This window comes from Myotis lucifugus, unplaced genomic scaffold, assembly GCF_000147115.1.
Source record: "Myotis lucifugus unplaced genomic scaffold, Myoluc2.0 scaffold_134, whole genome shotgun sequence".
Taxonomy (NCBI): domain Eukaryota; kingdom Metazoa; phylum Chordata; class Mammalia; order Chiroptera; family Vespertilionidae; genus Myotis; species Myotis lucifugus.
The window spans coordinates 1,801,853-1,821,119 of NW_005871182.1; the positions used below are offsets into that span (position 1 = coordinate 1,801,853).

The following is a 19,267-nucleotide window of genomic DNA, read 5'->3' on the forward strand; positions in this document are numbered from 1 at the left end:
AACTAGGGAAACAAATATGGCCAAACAAATGTTTTTAGAACTGGGTGGGGAGTACATATGTGTTTTTTCTTTTTCTCCAAATTACTTATGTTTCATACATAGTGTAATTAATACGTTTTAGCTAAGGAAAAGTTCTTAAGGGGAAATATATACCCTCCACAGGGAAGCAAAGAAAATTATAATGCATCTGCTTATAAACAATATTCAAAGCATGACTCATAGAACAGACATCCCACTTCTGGGTATAATCTCAATACATAGAAATGTTTTAAGAAACTGTGCTACAAAATAAATAATTATGTGGGTCTGATAAAGGGTTCAAAGCAAATGTCAAAGTTGAGTATCACCATTGATAATTTTTCTGCAGGGGGGCTAATTCACTATGCAGGGGTGGCTACCTCATGAGCATCCATTTAGAAATAAGAAATGTTAGATATATACCTAATCTAGGAGAGATTTCTATTCTACAGAGAGATGGTTATCACACACTTGCTGCGTAGGACTGATACCATGATGACATAGTGAGACAGCAAGATCAGGAGAAAGAACCAGACAGGTTTCAATTCTGCCCCAGCCACCCCCAGAGTCCTCCGCCGCTTCCCTGACGTCAGGGTGGTAGGAGAGACCAGGGTTTCTCAACCTCAGCACTGTTGACGTTGGGCTGACTAATTCTTTGCTTCATAGGTCCTTTCATTTCACATTACAACATGACTTTCTTCTTTTTATAAATGAGGAACCTGGGGTTCACAAGGCAGGTAATTTGCCCAAAGGAGGAGAGCTCATACCTGTCCGAGAAAGCAGAGCATTCACTTACAGTCCAGGCTCTTTCCAGTACATCCCTGAGCAAGTCTGGCGCCTGCCCTTCAGGAGCACATGGCATGTGAACTTGAGGAAGGAGAGAGCCTGACTGTGGGACTTAGGCACCTGAGGGCTGAGCCACTTGAGAGCCAAGGTCCTCATCAGCTGAGGTTCACAAATGACCGGCAACTGTACACAGCCACCTCTGGCCTCGGGGACAAAGCAGAGGTCTGGGATGGGAAAGGGAGGCTGTTGTCAGGTTAGGATAGCTCATAGGAAAGCCTAGACCCACCCCAGAGCCACCAGCTACCGTGGGGCCAGTGCCACCAATCCCAAAGGGTCTATGAAGTACACAGGGTTCTTGCAAGAAGCCCTGAGCCCATGTCTAAGAGCACAGAGATCACTTCCATGTGACTTTTCCTGAGACCCTTGGGTGTCCAGGAGGAAGAAGAAATGGAGCAAGACCCCATACATATGCTCGTCATGCAAACAACCTAACTGGGCCTCCCTCCTGAGATTAAGGGTCCCCAGTGGATGTGGAGGAAGTGACTATAGGGCAATTGTCGCTGGTGCTTTCCTCTCTCCCCACTGAGGCCACTCAACATGCCTCTGGCCCTGAAGGGTTTGGAAAGAGAGGAATAGGTATCTTCCTTCTAGCAATAAGCCAGGCCCCCCTCTTGGCCTTGGATTCAAAGCTGGTATAGAGGACAGTAAGAAGAGGGAGAGGGGTGTGTGTGTGTGTGTGTGTGTGTGTGTGTGTGTGTGTGCATTTTCTGATGCTTGCCATTCTCCCCACAACTTGAAGGAAGAACCATCATTATCCCCATTTCACACTTGAGAAAGTAGAAGTACAAAGATTTAAGTAATTTGCCCAACAGCTAAGTGAGAGACCGAAGACTGGAACTCAGGACTTGGTTTCACAGTTAGTGCTCTTGATTCACCATCATCTTCTGCCCCAGAGCCTCTGTTTGCTCATTCATAAAATGGGTGTGATTGCAAAACATATCTCATAGGTTTATTGCAAGTTACGTGAAACAATGCAAAGTAAAGTGCCTTGCGTGAGACTGTCAGTTGCTGTCATTCCCAGACAAGATTAAACGTCGAGGGTAACAAAAGGGAGGGGCCATCTCCTTCCAGGCTTTTTGATAAAGGCCAGGAAGACAGCTGGGTGAGACTGGGCTCTGTTCCCCAATCTCACTTAGTCAGCCCTCCTCCCTACCTGGAGTGCTGGGAAAATCACATTTGTGTGAGAAGCTGAGACATGCTAATCCATCACTTTTGTCATTTGCGCTAAAATATAATAAGATGAGCTGGTCTTACCTGGTTTAAGACCACAGCTCTGTGTGTGCTGCCAGCTGGCTCATTCTTGCATCTTCCTTCACTCCTGTGTTTTGATCAAAGACCTGGAAATGACAGCGGTGCACTCTTCAAAGTGCTTTTAAACCTCTCTCTCTCTCTCTCTCTCTCTCTCTCTCTCTCTCTCTCTCTCTCTCTCTCTCTCTCTCTCCTCACAGCAGGTGGGTATGATTATCCAGGCCTATTTTACAGATGAAAAGACTGAGGTTCAGAGAAGCTAAGCAACTTGCCCAAGAGAGAAGAAGAGAAAAGAGGAGCAGAGGGCTTGGCCAGCCCCTCCCAGGTACACTGAGTTCCTAATAACTAGGCATGGGCTGGGTGGGCTGCCTGCCACTGCCCCCGGGCAGGAACTCAGGCCAGCCTTGGTGGGAAGCAGGGAAAGCCTTCCTCCTGGGTTAGGGGAAGGGGATGGGAGGTAGGGAGGCTGGAACAGAGGACGCAGGGCAAGGATGTGTGAGTCCTTCTCATGGGCCACACTGAGAAAGCTGACCTAAGGCTATTTTGATCCCTGGGCACAAGATGGCCCTCTCTCTGTTGGGGTTACATGACCACCCGCCCCCCTCCAGGCAGTCCTCCTGGGTGGCTTCCTCTAGTATAGCCACACTGGTATCCCTGCCCTGACACTGCTCCTTCCCTGTCCTGCTACCTCAGGTTGAACCAACCACAGCTTCTCAAGCTGCTCTCATGGTTTGGGCTTCTGAGCGGCCCACTCGAAGCTCTCTCTCTTTTCCCCCCTCCCCCACCCTTTTGGTAAGGAGGATGTACAGCTTGCTATTTTCAAAGAAATCCTCTCTCCAATCTCCCAACCTCTATATTTCAATCCCTTATTCCCTGAGGTAGGGGATGAGCTAAAGGTGGCAAAAGCATTTCCAGCCAACCCCTCCACAAGTCTTGCATAGATGACTTAGCACCTCAATCTGGAAAGAAGTGATGTTTGGTGCTTACGGTTTCATGCCCACCTGTGGGGCTTAAGAAAGAATCCCACTTGAGCTTCCTGTCCTAGGAGCTTAGGCAGCTGTAAGGCCTCTGGCCCTCCTGCCATGGTGTTCATCTTGGGCCCCAAGCTCTCCATGTCTTCTTCCCGGCCAGTGTAACTCAATTTCTATGCTATCCCCCAGCCATCCAACCCAAATGCATAAGAGAAGGCTTGAGTTGATATATTGATCTAGTTTAAAGAGTCTGGACCAGCAGTCAGACAGCCTTGCTGTAGGCCTGTCTCTCTCACTAAAGGGCTGTGCAACCCTAAACAAGTCAGTTACCTTCTCTGGGCTTACATTTTGCAGCTCTAAAACAAAGAGCTTGAAGTTGATGGTCCCTGAGGTCCTTCCAACACTGGGATGCTGAGTGGTCTGGGGAATGTACAAGGCCAGGGCCAGGCCAGTTCAAGGGCAGAGATGACGCCAAAACCCTTCTGGCAGTGCCTGACATTTCGACTCCTGTCAGTGGACTGCTTTGTTTCAGGTGACAAGGTTGTCACGGGATCTGTCTCCTGCCTTAGGGAACATGGAGGCCCCCAGTTCAGGATAGAGACACAACAAAAGGGCAGGCCCCTGAGCCTGGGGGGGCCCCGGTGATGTCAACCTCTGCAGGTCCAGGAAGCGGCATGCCCCAAATAGCCTTATCCCAGCATCTAAAATAGGCAGCAAATGGAATGGTTTCCAGGCTCCCCTTCAGCAAAAGATAAAAATATAATGGGCTCAGGGATGTCCCGTCATAAATCAATCAGCTGGGACTATTTCTGTCCTTATCCCTTGCTGGGGTCCCTCCTATGACCTCCATCCATTCTGTCCTCTCGTCCTGGTCTCCCAGCCACCTTAGCTCTGAAGTAGGAGGCTGCTCACACTCTGCCTTGGGACGGAGGTGCAGCAGCCTGGGCGCCAGTGTGAGGATGCTACCCCCGCCTACTGGTGCACAGATAGGCATTCAGGTGCCTCCACCAGCCTCTGTGAGCCTGCCCCGCATGAGTCCACCCTGACAGGCCGATCAAGTCCCATCCACGCCAGGGTTCCGGGTCGCATGGCAGTCCGTGGGCTGGGGTGGTTTTCCAGGAGTAAACGTCCCTGAGGAAGCCCTCTGCCTGGCTGTGGGTAGGGCTTCTCCTTCATGTCATTACAGAGGTGAAAGGCCCACCTCTTAAGGGCACTGGGAGGAATAAAGGAGACTTCGTAAGTAAAGCACCATACTCAGCACCTGGCAAGCTGCCTACCCAGAAAATAAGACTGGCCCCGCAACCCCCATTGTCAGGAGCCCAGACTTTCAGGACTGACCCATGTCCTCAGAGAGGTCCTTTGAGGAGATTTCTGCCCATCTGAAACCCTAAGTCAGCTGCAAATCCGGCTCTTGGAGAGACTTTTGAAGGCATGTGGTCTATTCTGAGAGACGAAGTCAGTTCCCTAGTAACTAACCATACATGCAATGCTGTGGGGCCTGCATATTACATTCTCATATGCTGTCCTCCACCGCCCTCTGCAGGTTCCTGTGCGATACTGCAGGCACTGTTGGCTGCATCCTTGAGACCAAGGATCCTCACTTTGTAGACAGACTTGAGGCAGTTTACTGACCAAGACAGCAGGGCAAGGCCAGGTGTCTCAGGAAGACAGCACCTCAAGTCACAAAACACTTGCTCGTTTGGTTTTCATGACCCCTCTGCCTTGCCTCTGTTCCGAAGCTCCACAGTCATTGTTCAGCCCTTCCGGCTGCACAAATAGCAGCGGACACATCAAAGTCTGGGGTATGCCCTAGAATATTCCGGGAAATCATTTGAAACAGACAAATACTGGCTGCATTTCTAAAGCTCTTTAGTTTGAATCACACTGTCTAGAATACTCTGAGGAAGGAGGAAGGGAAGTTTGTAGGAAAAGTGTGTGTGTGTGAGAGAGAGAGAGAGAGAGAGAGAGAGAGAGCGAGAGAGAATTCTCCAGAAACGAAGGCTGGCTAAGATATGGCAGACACTAGCAGTTGGTGCAGTTATGACGATTACTAAGCATTTCTCATATGCCAGTCAGCTAACAGTCTCGTTTTTTAGTGACATCAAGCTCCAGCCTCAACTGCGTGGTTCCACTATCTTTCCATGGCCAGAAACTTGAACCCTGCCTGGCAGAAGGTGGGTATTTTATACAATGAAGGCACATGACAATGTCACATCGTCCACCTAGTGCCACAGGGTGATGAAATCACCAGTGAGAGAAACCACAGGGATGTCTGCATTTCTCTTGTTCTCTTTACCAGCCTTAGGTAGGGTCTTAGCAGAGTTCATTGCACCCATAGAAAGGGAGCCAAGTCGTTGGCACCTGCAGGTTCCTTATATCAGTGGAGTTTCCAGGTCACATATTTAGAGACTGTTAGAGCTGGAGAAGACCTTGGAGATGATTCCAGTCCAGTCCTTTCATTTTGCAGTAAAATGAAGTGCAGAAAATGGAAGTGACATTCCAAGGTAAAGACAGAGACACAGCTGGGATGAGAACCCCAGCTCCTTGACTGCTTTTCTTCTGGCTGATCTTGATTTCTTTTTATATCATTTCTAGGTGGAAAGTACTCTGGCTTCATGGGAAGATTTTTATAACTGATTTTTTTTAATACACAACGGGGAAGAGAAGAAACTCACCACATAATAGGCACTCAATAATTGGGTTTGTTGGTTTGGGTGTTATGGAGTAATCTTACTTTATGCAACTTAACAAAATTAGACCAAATTAACCTTGAATTTGTTTCATTCTTTATTCTCTCCGATGACCCAAAGGTGGTTAGAGGCTTGAATCTCACTACATTGTCCCAACAAAAATTTTTAGGTATGGATCTGAGGTGATAATATGATGTTCATTGGCTCGAAGGAAAGGCTGCCTGAGGAAGGCATGTGGATTTAAAGTAGCTTTCGTTCAAGCTTCTGGAGGTTTGTGGGATTCCAGAAGGACAGACATTGTCAGCACCTGAGGTTATATCGTCTGTCCAATGAGTTGGGACATAGCATACACACTTCCTGAATCTATTTAATCATATACATGATTAAAACAGACCTGAAAGGACCCTTCATTGCCTAATAGCCACTTGGACCTTGAGCCTAATAGGTCTGAATTTGCTTATCATTATGTTTACAAATCACATTTTTTATCAGAATCTTCCAATGCATTCACTGTTCTGCGTTGTCATCCTGCAGTTTTCATAGATTCGTGTTCTTCAGGGCATGTTCCACGCTTCACACGAGAAGAGTCCCCTGGGGGCTTTCTCTTCAGACCCTCCGAGACCAGGGTTTATAGTTTCCTGGTACATCAGTGACACTCTAGAAAGGAACGACAGAGAACTCACTGCCAGGGTCTTCCCATAGCACCTGCCCCCCTCACCCTCTGTACATGCCGCCTCCCACCACTGCCAGCCACCATGCTAAGCCCAAACACCACTCTGCAGTCCCAGCTGTTGGAGATGCCCCCCGGCAGGACCCCTTAATTTCCTAGTCATTCATTTCTTTCTACTGAGCACTTTTCATGTGGCAGGCACTCTAGGAGGCTCTGGAGGTACAGGGATGACCAAATTCAGAAGTAGTCCCTTCTAGGAGACATTCTCAGTTCTTCAAAAGCATAGAACCAGCTGCTCGGTCCCCTGCAGGGACTTTCAATCACTGGTGTGTTTTAACACAGCAAAGGGCTCATTAAGTCATGGAGTTGTGCATCAGATTGTTTACAAGGAGCTAACTTAGCAACCTGTGCGGTTTCTAGAGAGCCGTGCAGCACTTCCCCTCTCGGGGAATGGGGTTTGGGGACCTGTCAGCACTGGGCCATGGTGGAAGGTACTGGGCTGTGCGAAGGTTGCTGCACAGCTGTGGGCATCCTCCCTGCCTGGTAGCTCCCGCCCCACAGCTAACGCTATTGGCAGACCTGAAGGATGACCGGACTAGAGACACATCCGCCTCCCTTCCTCTCAGTGCTGAGATCTGGGATGGCAGAGGTGCCTGCCCGAGTGGCTCTCCTGCCCCCTCCCCATCCCTGGAACACTTTGGCTCCATAAGTACCTACCTCACCTCTAAACCCCAAGGGCCTATCAAATTTCCCACCAAATAACCCAGGAATACAACTTGGGGGTTGGGAAGAACCTGGTTCTGCTACCTCAACAGAGGCTGCCATTGCAAACTCAGAGCCCGGGCTGCTTCAGAGGGTCTAACAGTAGAAGACACTATCCTAGCCTAGCCTCCTGTTAGCAGGCATTGTCCACTATGAGTACCACATAGGGCCTTCCCCAAATGATCCCAACGCCCATGGAATTCCTGTTCTATTCTGCTACAAACATCTCCAAGGTGGTAACCCACATAATGAGATCACGTGGCTTCCTAAAAGGCTACAAAGTCTTCAAGGGCACCCGTGTGTCCCCAGTATCTGCATGGCACATGGTAATCACAGAACAACTGTGCGTCATCTGATTATTTAGCTCGTTCTTCTTTTTCTCTCCATCTCCTTTGTACCTCACACAGTGTTTTTAACAGAGAAGGGTCTCAAAACACATGCTAGTGGTGGACACTAACAATTAGGCTCTCCGGGAGCTTTAGCTATCACCCTCATCTTCATGGAAAATAATGAAATCCATGGGTGTATAGACTCCCCTTCTTTTTCTAAGGAGGTCCCGCTACCAGCTGCAGCTTTAATGGGAGTTATTGTTCTTTGCTTGCAAGTTCAAGGGCGTGCCTCAACCAGAGAGTGGGGGGTGGCCTTAACCGGTGTGTGGTTGTGTGGTTGAAAGAGAGCCTAATACCTCTGTCCCCTGGCAGAACTCGCCCCTACAGTTGACGGGCCTGTGCCCTGGCCTCCCCCAGACTGAGTGGGTGCTCCAGAGCCATCATACCAGGGTGGTGAACTTGTCCACGCAGGCATTGCGGATCTTCTCCGGGGTGGCAGGGCTGTCTAGCTGGAAGAGCACCTTTGTATTATTGTCTGCATGCTGAGCTCGGGCTGCACGGATGGCATCCTTGATGGCAAAGAAGACGGAGGCAGCCAGGAAGAGAGGCGGCTCCCCGACAGCCTAGGGGGGGACAGAGTGAGAAACAGGAACTCAGGCCGAGAAGCCCCAGTCCCCACAGCAGGAGGGCCAGTGATGCTGGAACACCAGCTGCCAGCACTGACAGGCCTCAACCAATCAGGGGCCCAGAACAGTGACTCTAGTAAATGACTCGACCTTGTCAGCATATTTCTTTGAATTCTTACTGTGTGATTCCTTGATGACACCATGCAAATCTAATGTACCATGGAATGTAATATTAAATAGTCACAGTGTATAAACAAACAAAATCTGGCACGAATGTTTAACCCTTTCCTTGCGGTGATGAGCCTAGCGAAATAATCTACCTGCAACTCCGACCCCAACATGTACTGGCATCATAATTATACGCACAGCATCTACAGGAATATAGGCACCATGTCAAACATGAATTAAAACACTTTCTAGCAGAGGTGGTTTTGTCCCCCAAAGCACAGATCAGAGACTGTGTATCAGAATTACTAGGGACACTTGTTAAAAATGCATGTTCCAGGGCCTGAGCCCAGATCTACAGAATCAAAATTTCTAGGGGTGGGTCACCCAGAACTGCTTTTTAAAAATATTTTTTATCGATTTCAGAGAGGAAGAAAGAGGGAGAGAGAAATAGAAATATGAATGATGAGATACATTGATCATCTGCCTCCTGCACACCCCACACTGGGGATCAAGCCCACAACCCCAGGCATGTGCCCTGACCAGGAATCAAACTGTGACCTCCTGGCTCATAGGTCAGTGCTCAGCCACTGAGCCACACCAGCTAGTCCAGAACTGCATTTTTATCATGAGCCAGTGGCAGGGGTTGCAAAGTGTCTCAGATGCTCCCATGATGATGTAGCCATGAGATGAGCAAATGGGTGGGTTTCATTGCTTTCAAATGATCAACTGTCTTCCTTAGACCTAGGACTAGATCAATCAGCTTGATTGATTTTCAACCATTTTTCTATACGTATTGGGGACAGGGAAGAAACAGAGGATGGTTATCATCCTTCAGGCATGCTGATCAAGTCTTAAGGTCAGGGGCAGCCCCTGAAGGAGGTGATGGGGTGCACAGAGGCACTGCCCCATCTTCAGTGAATGTGCTGGTTCTTATAGGAGACAGTGGTACTGGATCTGTGAGATCGTGTCTAGGGCCAAACCTCAAGGATGGACACCTGAGACGGGGGTGTAGGTCAGGGTTTGGCCTATAGGATTGGGTTAAGGAACTCCTTGCTACACGGAGGAGCTGTCATGTTCAATCCAGTTCCCTGGTTCTCAGGCAGGACTGTCCGCCCCTCCACCACCATTGCCAAAGCCGGTGTTAAGCCCTCTTCTCAGATGAGCCACCTGCAGACCCACATGGGGGTGGAGAGGCCTGTCACCACCCGGGGCCTCCCACAGTGTAGACAAGAGGCAGCCCACAGGGAGCCAGTACCTTGGATGCGTAGATGGCCTTCTTGTTGGGACTGTCACGGAGCAGGGACACCCTGAACTCAGTGGGGATGTTGCCAAACGCCGGGATCTTGTAGGTGCTGGGGCCGCGGGTGAGCAGGTTGCCCTCGGGCGAGTAGTGCAGCTCCTCCAGTGTGAAGAGGCCCAGACCCTGGACAAATGCGCCTTCCACCTGCAGGGCAGACGGACACCGTGGACACACTGCCTCCCCATCCCCCAGGCACAGGTACTGCTTCCACCACGGGCACCAGGCCACCAGAGCGGGGCCTAGAACGAAGCTGGAAACAGCCCTGCACTGCTGACCTGGCCCCTCACCACCCGGGACAACCTCTCCAGGCCTTCGCCAGGCATTGGCACTGAAGGTCAGTTTTAGAACTCATCGGCGATTCCGGAGGCCCATGCAGTGGTAGCATAATTTCCCATTAAAACCTGCCGCAGGGCAGTGCACATGTTCCTCCTGTGTCACCACTGGGGAGATGGTCACTCCGCACTGAGGCAAGAGCTCACAGGCTAATGGGTGCCGAGTGCCCCCAGGGGCCTGCGCTCCTTCTGTGGGACCCTGCACTTCTGAGCAGCCCCAGGAGAGAGGAGAAGCTTTTTGATAGTACAGTGGGGCCTTGACTTACGAGTGCTCCGACTAACGAGTTTTTCGAGATACGAGCCTTCTCTCGGTGGATTTTTTTGCTTTGAGTTGCGAGCTAAAATTCGGGTTACGAACCAGCTTCAGATACCCCACCGCTAGTTGGCGCAGCGAACGTCACAGTGAACGCCACAACATCAGTCCAGCATCACGTGTCTTACTCGTTCATTTTATGATTTGACATACGAGTAATTTGAGTTACGAGCTCCGTCACGGAACGAATTAAACTCGTAAGTCAAGGCCCCACTGTAGATTGTAGGCTTTCTGAACCCCCAGTCCTGCCTGCCCTCTGGGAAAAGGCGTGCCTCTGCGCTAGCTTATAGGTCTGTTTGGGGGCACCTGCCTCGCTCTCACAATCGGATAGGTGGTGCCGTGTAGCCAAACAAGAGTGTTTAGGGGAGACCAGGTGCTAATCATCTTTGTGTCTGCGGTGCCCAGCTCAGCGCCTGTGCACGGTTGTTCAATGAATGAAAGAACTGATTGGACGAGTGATGACGTTTCTGTATACTCAGTAATTGTCCATTCTAGAGAGATATTCATCACGTTTTCTACCAGGTGCTCAGTACTTCCGGTCCTGATTCCACCTTCAGTCTCCTCCTGTTCCACCTGCTCTGTCCAATACTCTTGTATTTTCTAAAAGTGCTTTTCTTTGACCAGCCCTTTACCCCTCTTGCTCAAACCCAGGCTTCAGCCATTGTTGTCCTGGGTGGGAGAGAAAGGAGGAGGGGAAAGCTTGCTGACCTCAGACCTCACTGCCTGCACATTGATTCCAAACTCCATCTCCGTCCAACTGTGCTCCCTCTCAAACTGTGCGTGTGTGCTTGTGACTGTGTGTGCATGTGTGCGCGGGCATGTGTGTGTGCATGCATCTGTATGCCCAGTATTTTCCCCATTCATCTTGTTCTCCGAGGCTTGAGAGCCCTTTCTAGATCAATCCACTAATTTGCCTTCTGCCTCAAAAGTTGGTTGGTCTCTCATCCATCTAAGCATCGCTCTGCGGAAGACCCTCTTGGTAACATGTTCAGACCCACGTAAAAACGACATTGGACAAGATGCTGCGGCTGGTGGCCCTGGGAAGGGGATGGGGCACATCAGTAGCCGAGTCCATCACCACCCAGGTTCCCTGTGAGCCTTACCTGCCCAATGTCGATAGCAGGGTTCAGACTGCAGCCAACATCCATGACGATGTCTGTGCGAAGGTTCTACAGTGGACAGGGAAGTAAAAGCAGCTTGAGAAGAAGGGGAAGTGTGGAATGATAGGTGGGTCTCGGTAACCCTAGACCAGTGGTGGCGAACCTATGACACGCATGTCACTCATTTTTTTGGTTGATTTTTCTTTGCTAAATGGCATTTAAATATATAAAATAAATATCAAAAATATAAGTCTTTGTTTTACTATGGTTGCAAATATCAAAAAATTTCTATATGTGACACGGCACCAGAGTTAAGTTAGGGTTTTTCAAAAGGCTGACACGCCGAGCTCAAAAGGTTCGCCATCACTGCCCTAGACTATGAAGTGCCAACCCGGATGGTACTTCCGCAAGCGGAGCGCTCTGGGCATGCTCAGGCAGTCCCCAGTCTCCACTGCCACTGTCACTGCTGAAGTTTGAGTTCTTAGAGCAGCTGGGGAAGGGGTGGGAGTGACCAGGGTCTCAGTAATCCAAAATAACTACACACACACCCACGTGTGAGTGGGAGGGACAGGCTTGCAGTCCCTGGGGCTTTGAACCTGAGTCTGGGAAGCTCATGGAAGGAAGGAGTCAACACACTACGTTCCATGGGCTGAATCTAGCCGGTCCCCTGTCTTTGTACAGCCTGTGAGCTACTAATGGTTTTCACATCATTAAATAACAGACAGAAAAAGAATATGTGGTGACGTGAACACTGTGTGAAATCCACATTCAGTGTGCGTCAGTAACGCTTTAGGGGCGCACAGCCACACTCATTTTTTTCCATAGTTCTTGGCTGTTTCGTGCTGCAAAGATAGCGTTGAGGCAGTGTCTTCGTGGCCCCAAAAGCCTCAAGTTTTTACTCTCTGGTCCTTTAAAGGAAGTTTCCCAAGCCGTAATATAAGGCATTATTTTCCCAACCAGAGTTTGTCTTTGGTATTATAATTGAGTTGTTTCTCTTCTTTCCCCCCCTTAGTACTGAACACTTGGGTTGCGGGAAACGAGTTAAGTCGGCTCGCGTGAATTGCGCGTACTCCGCGGGAGCCGTCTTAACTCGGTTCATATAGATTTGCGGTGGAGTGCGGGAAACGTGTAAACTCGGGCCGATTGTAACTGCGTATTACCAAATATTTGTTTGTTTGCCGTTCACAAAGATACCTACCTGTGTATGCGAACCGTTTCATACCCATTGGGGTAATAGGTATCATAAAAATCCCTTGTAAGTAGAGAACACTTTACTTTACCTAAATAATTGCCCACGCCATCTTATATTTTGGCGGGAAATTCACCCGACACCGTAGTGTGAAGTTTTGCAAACATCTTACCTTATGGTCCCCTGTTAAGCAGTCAATTTCCACTTCCGAGCAAGCCACCCCGTAGGTGAAGTAGTGGAAGGGTTTCCCTGAGTTGGTCTCAAAGCTGTAGCCAACGTTGGGTGTTCTGGGGGAGAAAAGAGAAGATACTACATGTGTATTAAAATGAATATGTCCCCCCCCCCAAAAAAAAACACACAAATGGCTTGTCCCACAAAATCTTAAGACCCAAAGGCTTTATTTTTTTCATTCAGCTGTTCTTCCCAGTAGCCCATGTGCTGTGGACATTTTAACCTGTGAATGAAACCCAGGAATTCCAGAGCACTGATTTGTTTTGCCAGTGACCCTCGGGTGACTGAGCGGTGTTTAGAGTCAGCGTGCTGGCCTCTACGTGGTGGAAACTGACAGAGTTCTCCCAGCTCACGAAGGACGTGAAAGTCACACGCCAGAGGATCTATGAGCTAGAATTCAAGATCTCAGAACCGAAGGCTCCTGCGCTGGCTCCTGGGCTGTTCCCACAGGCTCACCTGCCCTTCTTCCTCAAGGTGGAAATTAACAAGATCAGTATCTCAGGCCAGCCTGGGTGCACTTTTAAGTAGCCTCTTGCCTGTGTTACTCTTCTTCTATTGGTCCCTTCTAAATTTCAACAAATGATTTGAGGAAAGTGTTATTAATAAAAGCAGATGGCCTCTTACATTTTTTCTTCTTCAATCCTATCTTCTATAATTCTAATTTTGCGTGAGTCCCATATATGTGTGTGTGTACATGTGTGTGTATATTCTCACACTAGAGTTTATAGTAATATCTATGGTATTCTATACATTACACAGAAATTATGTGAGCTAATGTGACCAGAATCTGCATGAGAAGAACACCAATGCAGGGTTGAGGGAGAAGGCTTCTCCCAGGGGAAACCACCACTGTCTTTGACCTCTGGCTTCCCCACCTTCATCTGGGTGTTTCTGTATATAACCCCAGTTTATCAACTCCAAAAATGGAATGTGAATTTGTGAGAAAACCTGCACTAGCTTATGTTTGTGTACGCCAAATGTTATATAACCCAGGGAGCACTGGCAAAACATTACTTTGCCTACAAAATAAAAATATATATTTACAAAAAAGACCTTTTGAAGTAAACATTGAACTGTTTGCCAAATCTATTGATCTATGAAAGAAAAGGTCCTCATTAAACTTCCCAGAGAAAGCTAAAATGTTGTGGCTGACAAGTCGATAAGATCCTGTCTTTTTACAGCTTCTAAATCAGATGGGCCGGGTCTCTAATTCTTCATGCAGCTACTGAATTTTAAAGTTACACAAGGTACATGCTCTTTTCTAAATCTCGCTTTAAGTTCTGTTGAATTTCACATCTTGTAACAAGACCGTATGCTCTAAATCTTCCCCTCATTCTCTTTTTTGTTTTTGTTGATTTTTTAGAGAGAGAGGGAGGGAGAGAAATAGAGAGATGGAAACATTGATGAGAAACATCAATCTGCTGCCTCCTGCATGCCCCCTACTGGGTATTTAGTCCAAAACCTGGGCATGTATCCTGACCAGGAATCAAACTGGTGACTTCTTGGTTCATGGGTTGATGCTCAACCACTGAACCACACTGGCCAGGCTTCCTCTCATTCTTTTGAAGTAAAGTCTCCATAAAGAAATCCAATGCATGATAAAAGGAAGGAAGGAAGGAAGGAAGGAAGGAAGGAAGGAAGGAAGGAAGGAAGGAAGGAAGGAAGGAAGGAGAAAAGAAAAGAAAAGAAAAGGAAAGAGAAGAGAAGAGAAGAGAAGAGAAGAGAAGAGAAGAGAAGAGAAGAGAAGAGAAGAGAAGAGAAGAGAAGGAAAGGAAAGGAAAGGAAAGGAAAGGAAAGGAAAGGAAAGAAAAGAAAAGAAAAGAAAAGAAAAGAAAAGAAAAGAAAAGACAAGAAAAGAAAAGAAAAGAAATCTAATGCATAGTACAAAGTAGCATGTGTAGGTAACTCAGAACATAGGACGCCCTGGTTGTCACAGGGGAGTGCTGACAGAGGAGTGGTTGGTAACTGTCCCATTCTGTCATAAATGAAGTTACAGGTTCAGAGGGAACCACTGATTTCCCCAAGGGCAATAGTCCACTAAGACCAGAACTAGAATGGGGGTCCCTGATATGGCAGCTCATGCTTTTGCCTCCTGGGCATGTAGCTTGGTAACCCCATGTATTTTAGAGCATCTTTACGTTGAAATGAGTGGAAGTACGCTGAAGAGGTCAGAGTTTTGGTGGAACTGTTCTCTCCTGACCACAGGCTGATAGAATTCAGGATTAGGAAGGACCTGAGAGGCCAGAATGACAGCACGTTGTGAGATGGGTGAGATCACCACCGTACATACTTGTAAAACCCAGTAGCAGACAAGCTCACTGCATCCTGGTAGGCGGCCTTGACCTGAGGAGAAAAAATGGCCATCAGGAAGGGGTAAGCATGGTTTCCAGTAACCATGACCCAGGACAGCCTTTGTATGCTCATCCTCCTCATCTGGAAGTTGATCAACCCTTGACTGGTGACTCTCACTTCCACACCTCACCTCACACCCTCACCACCACCCCCTGCATCAGGTCCTTGACATCAAAGCCTGGAGCACTACAATGGTCTCCTAACTGGTCTTCCTGCCTCAAGTTGCCTCCCCCTACTGCTGTGTAACCCAGCCCAGCCGAGTGATCATCTTAACATACTGCACTGCCCATGTCACTCTCCTACTCTAGAGCTTTCAATGACTCCCCATTGCCTAGAGAGCAAATACCTGATGTTAAGGACTCCCGTCTTCTCTGGTGTAGCACACACACCATTGCCACTCTTCCATTGCCTCGGTCTTTACAACAGCAACTCTCTACATTGTTTATTTGATGCCTGTGTTCGTATTGGTACTTTCCTATTAATAAAGCTATCTATCTATCTATCCATCCACCCTATCTCCTAAACTACATACATTCTCTAGGGCAGTGGTTCTCAACCTTCCTAATGCCGCGACCCTTTAATACAGTTCCTCATGTTGTGGTGACCCCCAATTTCATTGTTACAAATTGAACATAATTAAAACATAGTGATTAATCACAAAAACAATATGTAATTACAAATGTGTTTTCCGATGGTCTTAGGCGACCCCTGTGAAAGGGTCGCGACCCACAGGTTGAGAACCGCTGCTCTAGGGTATCCCTAGCACTGGCACAGCACTAAGATTTAATTTATTGTTGCTACAGTTTGCATCATGATTATTGTCAATAATAAAGCTCTTTACTATGTATCAGATGCTATTGAATAATTTGCACACATCATCTGACTTAATATGCAGCACAACCCTGTAAAATCAGTATTCTTATTATCTTCATTTTATAGATGAGAAAACAGAGGTTTAGAAAAGTTTCTTTAAGATCCTTACCATATGTATATGGAATCAAATATATGCATATATAGTGGTAGTGGTAGTAATGGCTTATTTTCAATACAGTACAGACTCAGTAGGAGATTTGGTGCCTATCATTCCTAATCATGTCTTTTTGATCGTGGCCTTTTTTGAGGTTATCTGCTTATAAAGAACACTGGACTATACAGCTCATGGTTGAGGACAAAGCTCAGGTCAACAGATTGTAAAGGCTGTTGTTGAAAACGTTAACATCACCTTCCAAATCTACACTAAAACCTAAACTACCCAAATCAACCTCCCTCTGTGAGGTATTTATGTGTGTGGTGTTATGAGTATGGGAAGGGAAGGAGAGGTTATGGGAGGCTGAGTAAGATGAGAAACATCCATCAGCTGCCTCCTGCATGCCCCCAAAAGAGTTCATTTTTTGAACCTATTGTACTATCATGTGCAGTCACATATTATGTGTCATTGCTGTGCCCAGTTCTCCCATTCTGATACAGGGAATGGTGAAGCAGGGCCACCATTAATAGTTCTGCATCTTGGAGAAGCTAAAGTCTCCCACCTGAGAGCCTTCCTGCAGCTTCCATCCCAGGGTTTCTCACATGCAGGCCTCCCAACCAGAAATCAGAGAATCGGGTTCATTCTTATTAGGAGTGCTTGTTGTGTGACTCCCTAAACCACAGGAATGATATAACCCTTGTACAATGTCTTCCTCCCGCTTCCTCACAGATGGAATCTCAGTGGACCCGGACTCCAAAGATGGGTAAGGGGAGAGGCTGGTAGGGGCAGACCTCTGAGAAAAGGAGTTTGAAGAAAACCCAGCTGATCAAGCCTGTGGACGAATGAGGTGTGGGACTAGGCCAAGGGAAGAATTCACAGTGAGGTGTGTTTGCTGAGCCTGTCTCCTGGGGCTCAGGATAGCCAAACCCCTAATTCCCACAGAGCTATCAAAATCCTGGGTCAAACATTTTTCTCAGTGACTTCCCTCAACTGTGAACACCACTGAGAAATGGGGTCCAGCAAGAGTGAGCATCTACTTGTCCTGCGAAAGCATGCAGACTCCCTCAACTTCTCCCCACTGTGTGACTAGATCAACACCTCCTATTCCTGATCTTCATTTCACTCTCATTTGCAAAAGCAACTTGGAGAAGCTCAGACTTACCCAGTCTTCCCAGGAGCCATTGGGGTTCTTTCTCTTGAAGGGCTCCAGCCTCTTCAGGATGGTCTGACAAGCTTCCTAAAGAACACATCCACCACACACCAGACCCGTCAGCCCTCTGCATGCCCCAGCACAGGGAAAACCTGAGAGCCTCCACCGAGCCACCTCCCAGGGATGCTGTGCCCAGGGCGCCATTCAAACAGTCTTGTCACCCTCTAAGACAGCGGTCACCAACCGGTGGTTCATAGACCACTGGTGGCCCATGAGGTCCGAAGGTTGGCGACCGATGGTTTAAGAAAACTGTTGAAGCAGCAGTCGCCAAACAGTGGTCCGTGGACCACTAGTGGTCTGTGAGGTCCAAAAGGTTGGTGACTGCTGCTCTAAGACATCACCGAGGATAGGGTGGAAACCACTACTAGACCCTTCTCAAGGGATCACCACTGTCCTGTGCTTGGAGAGCACTTCCTAAGCCAGTTCTCACACTGACAACAGGTAAAATGCTTGAGGGCTCTCTAAGGAGGTACTGTCTCACATTTGTTTGATGATATCCTCCACCTGGGAGAGAAAGCAGGTAGGTCTGACCTGGCCCACCCCATTTCAATCTCAGCCCACTGTCCAGTGGCCAGTTCTCACACCAAGAGTATGTCTCCCCAGAATCCCCTGTATTTCTCCAACTCTCCTCCCCCTCCTCCCCTCATCCTTCCTGACTCTGATGGACGTGATGGTGGTTCTCTCTTTTAGCTCAGCATTTGGAGGAGCAGGGTTCTGCTCAGTAAGAGAGCCCAAGGCATGGTCACAGCCAAGAGCCTGCAAGGACCACTCCAGATCCCATCCCAGGGACTCCCTGGGCCCAAAGCCCTGGTCCGGCCCTCCGCTCCGCTGGTTCCTGAGGCTCCTTACATAGACGGCCTGTCCGTTGATGTCAGTGCTGACAGAGGCGGCCGTGGGAGAGGTGTTGGGCACTGTACTAGTGCTGGTCTCGCTGATGTAAATCTTAGAGGTGGGGATCTTCAGAGCTTTGCCGGCCACCTGTGAAGAAAGACGACATACATACGATAGAGAAGATTCTTTAAGAATGTTCCTTTAGGGAAGGGGAGAGCATGGGACTGGCTGCCTTTCCCCGAAGACAGGATTTAGGTTCACAGGTACAGGCAAGGAGACAGTTTTGTAAACTATAATTCTACTGAGGCTGGAATGTTCCCATGTCTGCTTGAACTTGAAGCAGCACTTTATGGAATGGTTTGGGTGGAGAAAAAATTTTTAAACCTCATGGTGATTAAAGTGCCTTTTAACAAAGTGGTAGTTACAATATAATCCCGGGGATGTAAATTACAGCATAGGCAATATAGCCAATAATATTGTAATAACTATGTATGGTGCCAGGTGGGTACTAGAAAAATCAGAGGGAACACGTTGTAAAGTATATGATTGTCTAACCCAGTGATTCCCAAAGTGGGCACTACCGCCCCCCGGTGGGCGCTGCAGCGATCCAGGGGGGCGGTGATGGCCGCAGGTGCATTTGGGGGCGATGAGTAACTGCTATTAAAATTTTTAAAAAATTAATTTCCAGGGGCTGAGTAATATTTTTTCTGGAAAGGGGGCGGTAGGCCAAATAAGTTTGGGAACCACTGGTCTAACCACTGTGCTGTACACCTGAAACTATTACAAAATAACATTGAATGTAAAGTGCAATTGAAAAATAAAATTTTTGTAAAGTGCCATTTAAAGCTAACCCTTATTTAAAAAAATCCCATTTGGCCAGTCCCCAGGAGCCAAGCAGGTGTGCTCACTCTCATCCAGCTCCACCATCCAACTCCACTGTGAGGCGGCTCACTTGTGCGGAACTAGCTACCTTTATATACACAACACCCACCTTACACATAGTCGCAGAACCCTAGAGTGTTGGTGACGGAAGTGACCTCAGACAACACAAGGCCAACCCCTTGGCACAAATGAGGAAATCCTTGCTCAAGGTCACATTTAAAGGGGCAGCAGA

General features: G+C 48.1%; 1 protein-coding gene across 4 annotated transcripts in view; it reads right to left on the minus strand.

Moving 5' to 3' along the window:
• Nucleotides 1-5,846: 5,846 nt before the first annotated feature.
• XDH (xanthine dehydrogenase) overlaps nucleotides 5,847-19,267 on the minus strand; it is a 64,939-nt gene continuing 51,518 nt past the window's right edge. For all 4 annotated transcript variants that reach the window (XM_023758622.1, XM_006094346.3, XM_023758620.1 and 1 more), the window contains 8 exons: nucleotides 18,172-18,300; nucleotides 17,275-17,349; nucleotides 15,084-15,136; nucleotides 12,735-12,849; nucleotides 11,377-11,442; nucleotides 9,584-9,772; nucleotides 7,981-8,157; nucleotides 5,847-6,430 (listed from right to left, as the gene is read on the minus strand). In XM_023758622.1, coding sequence (XP_023614390.1) covers nucleotides 6,380-6,430; nucleotides 7,981-8,157; nucleotides 9,584-9,772; nucleotides 11,377-11,442; nucleotides 12,735-12,849; nucleotides 15,084-15,136; nucleotides 17,275-17,349; nucleotides 18,172-18,300 — 855 coding nt within the window. In that variant the 3' untranslated portion in view covers nucleotides 5,847-6,379. The remainder of the gene's footprint in view (nucleotides 6,431-7,980; nucleotides 8,158-9,583; nucleotides 9,773-11,376; nucleotides 11,443-12,734; nucleotides 12,850-15,083; nucleotides 15,137-17,274; nucleotides 17,350-18,171; nucleotides 18,301-19,267) is intronic.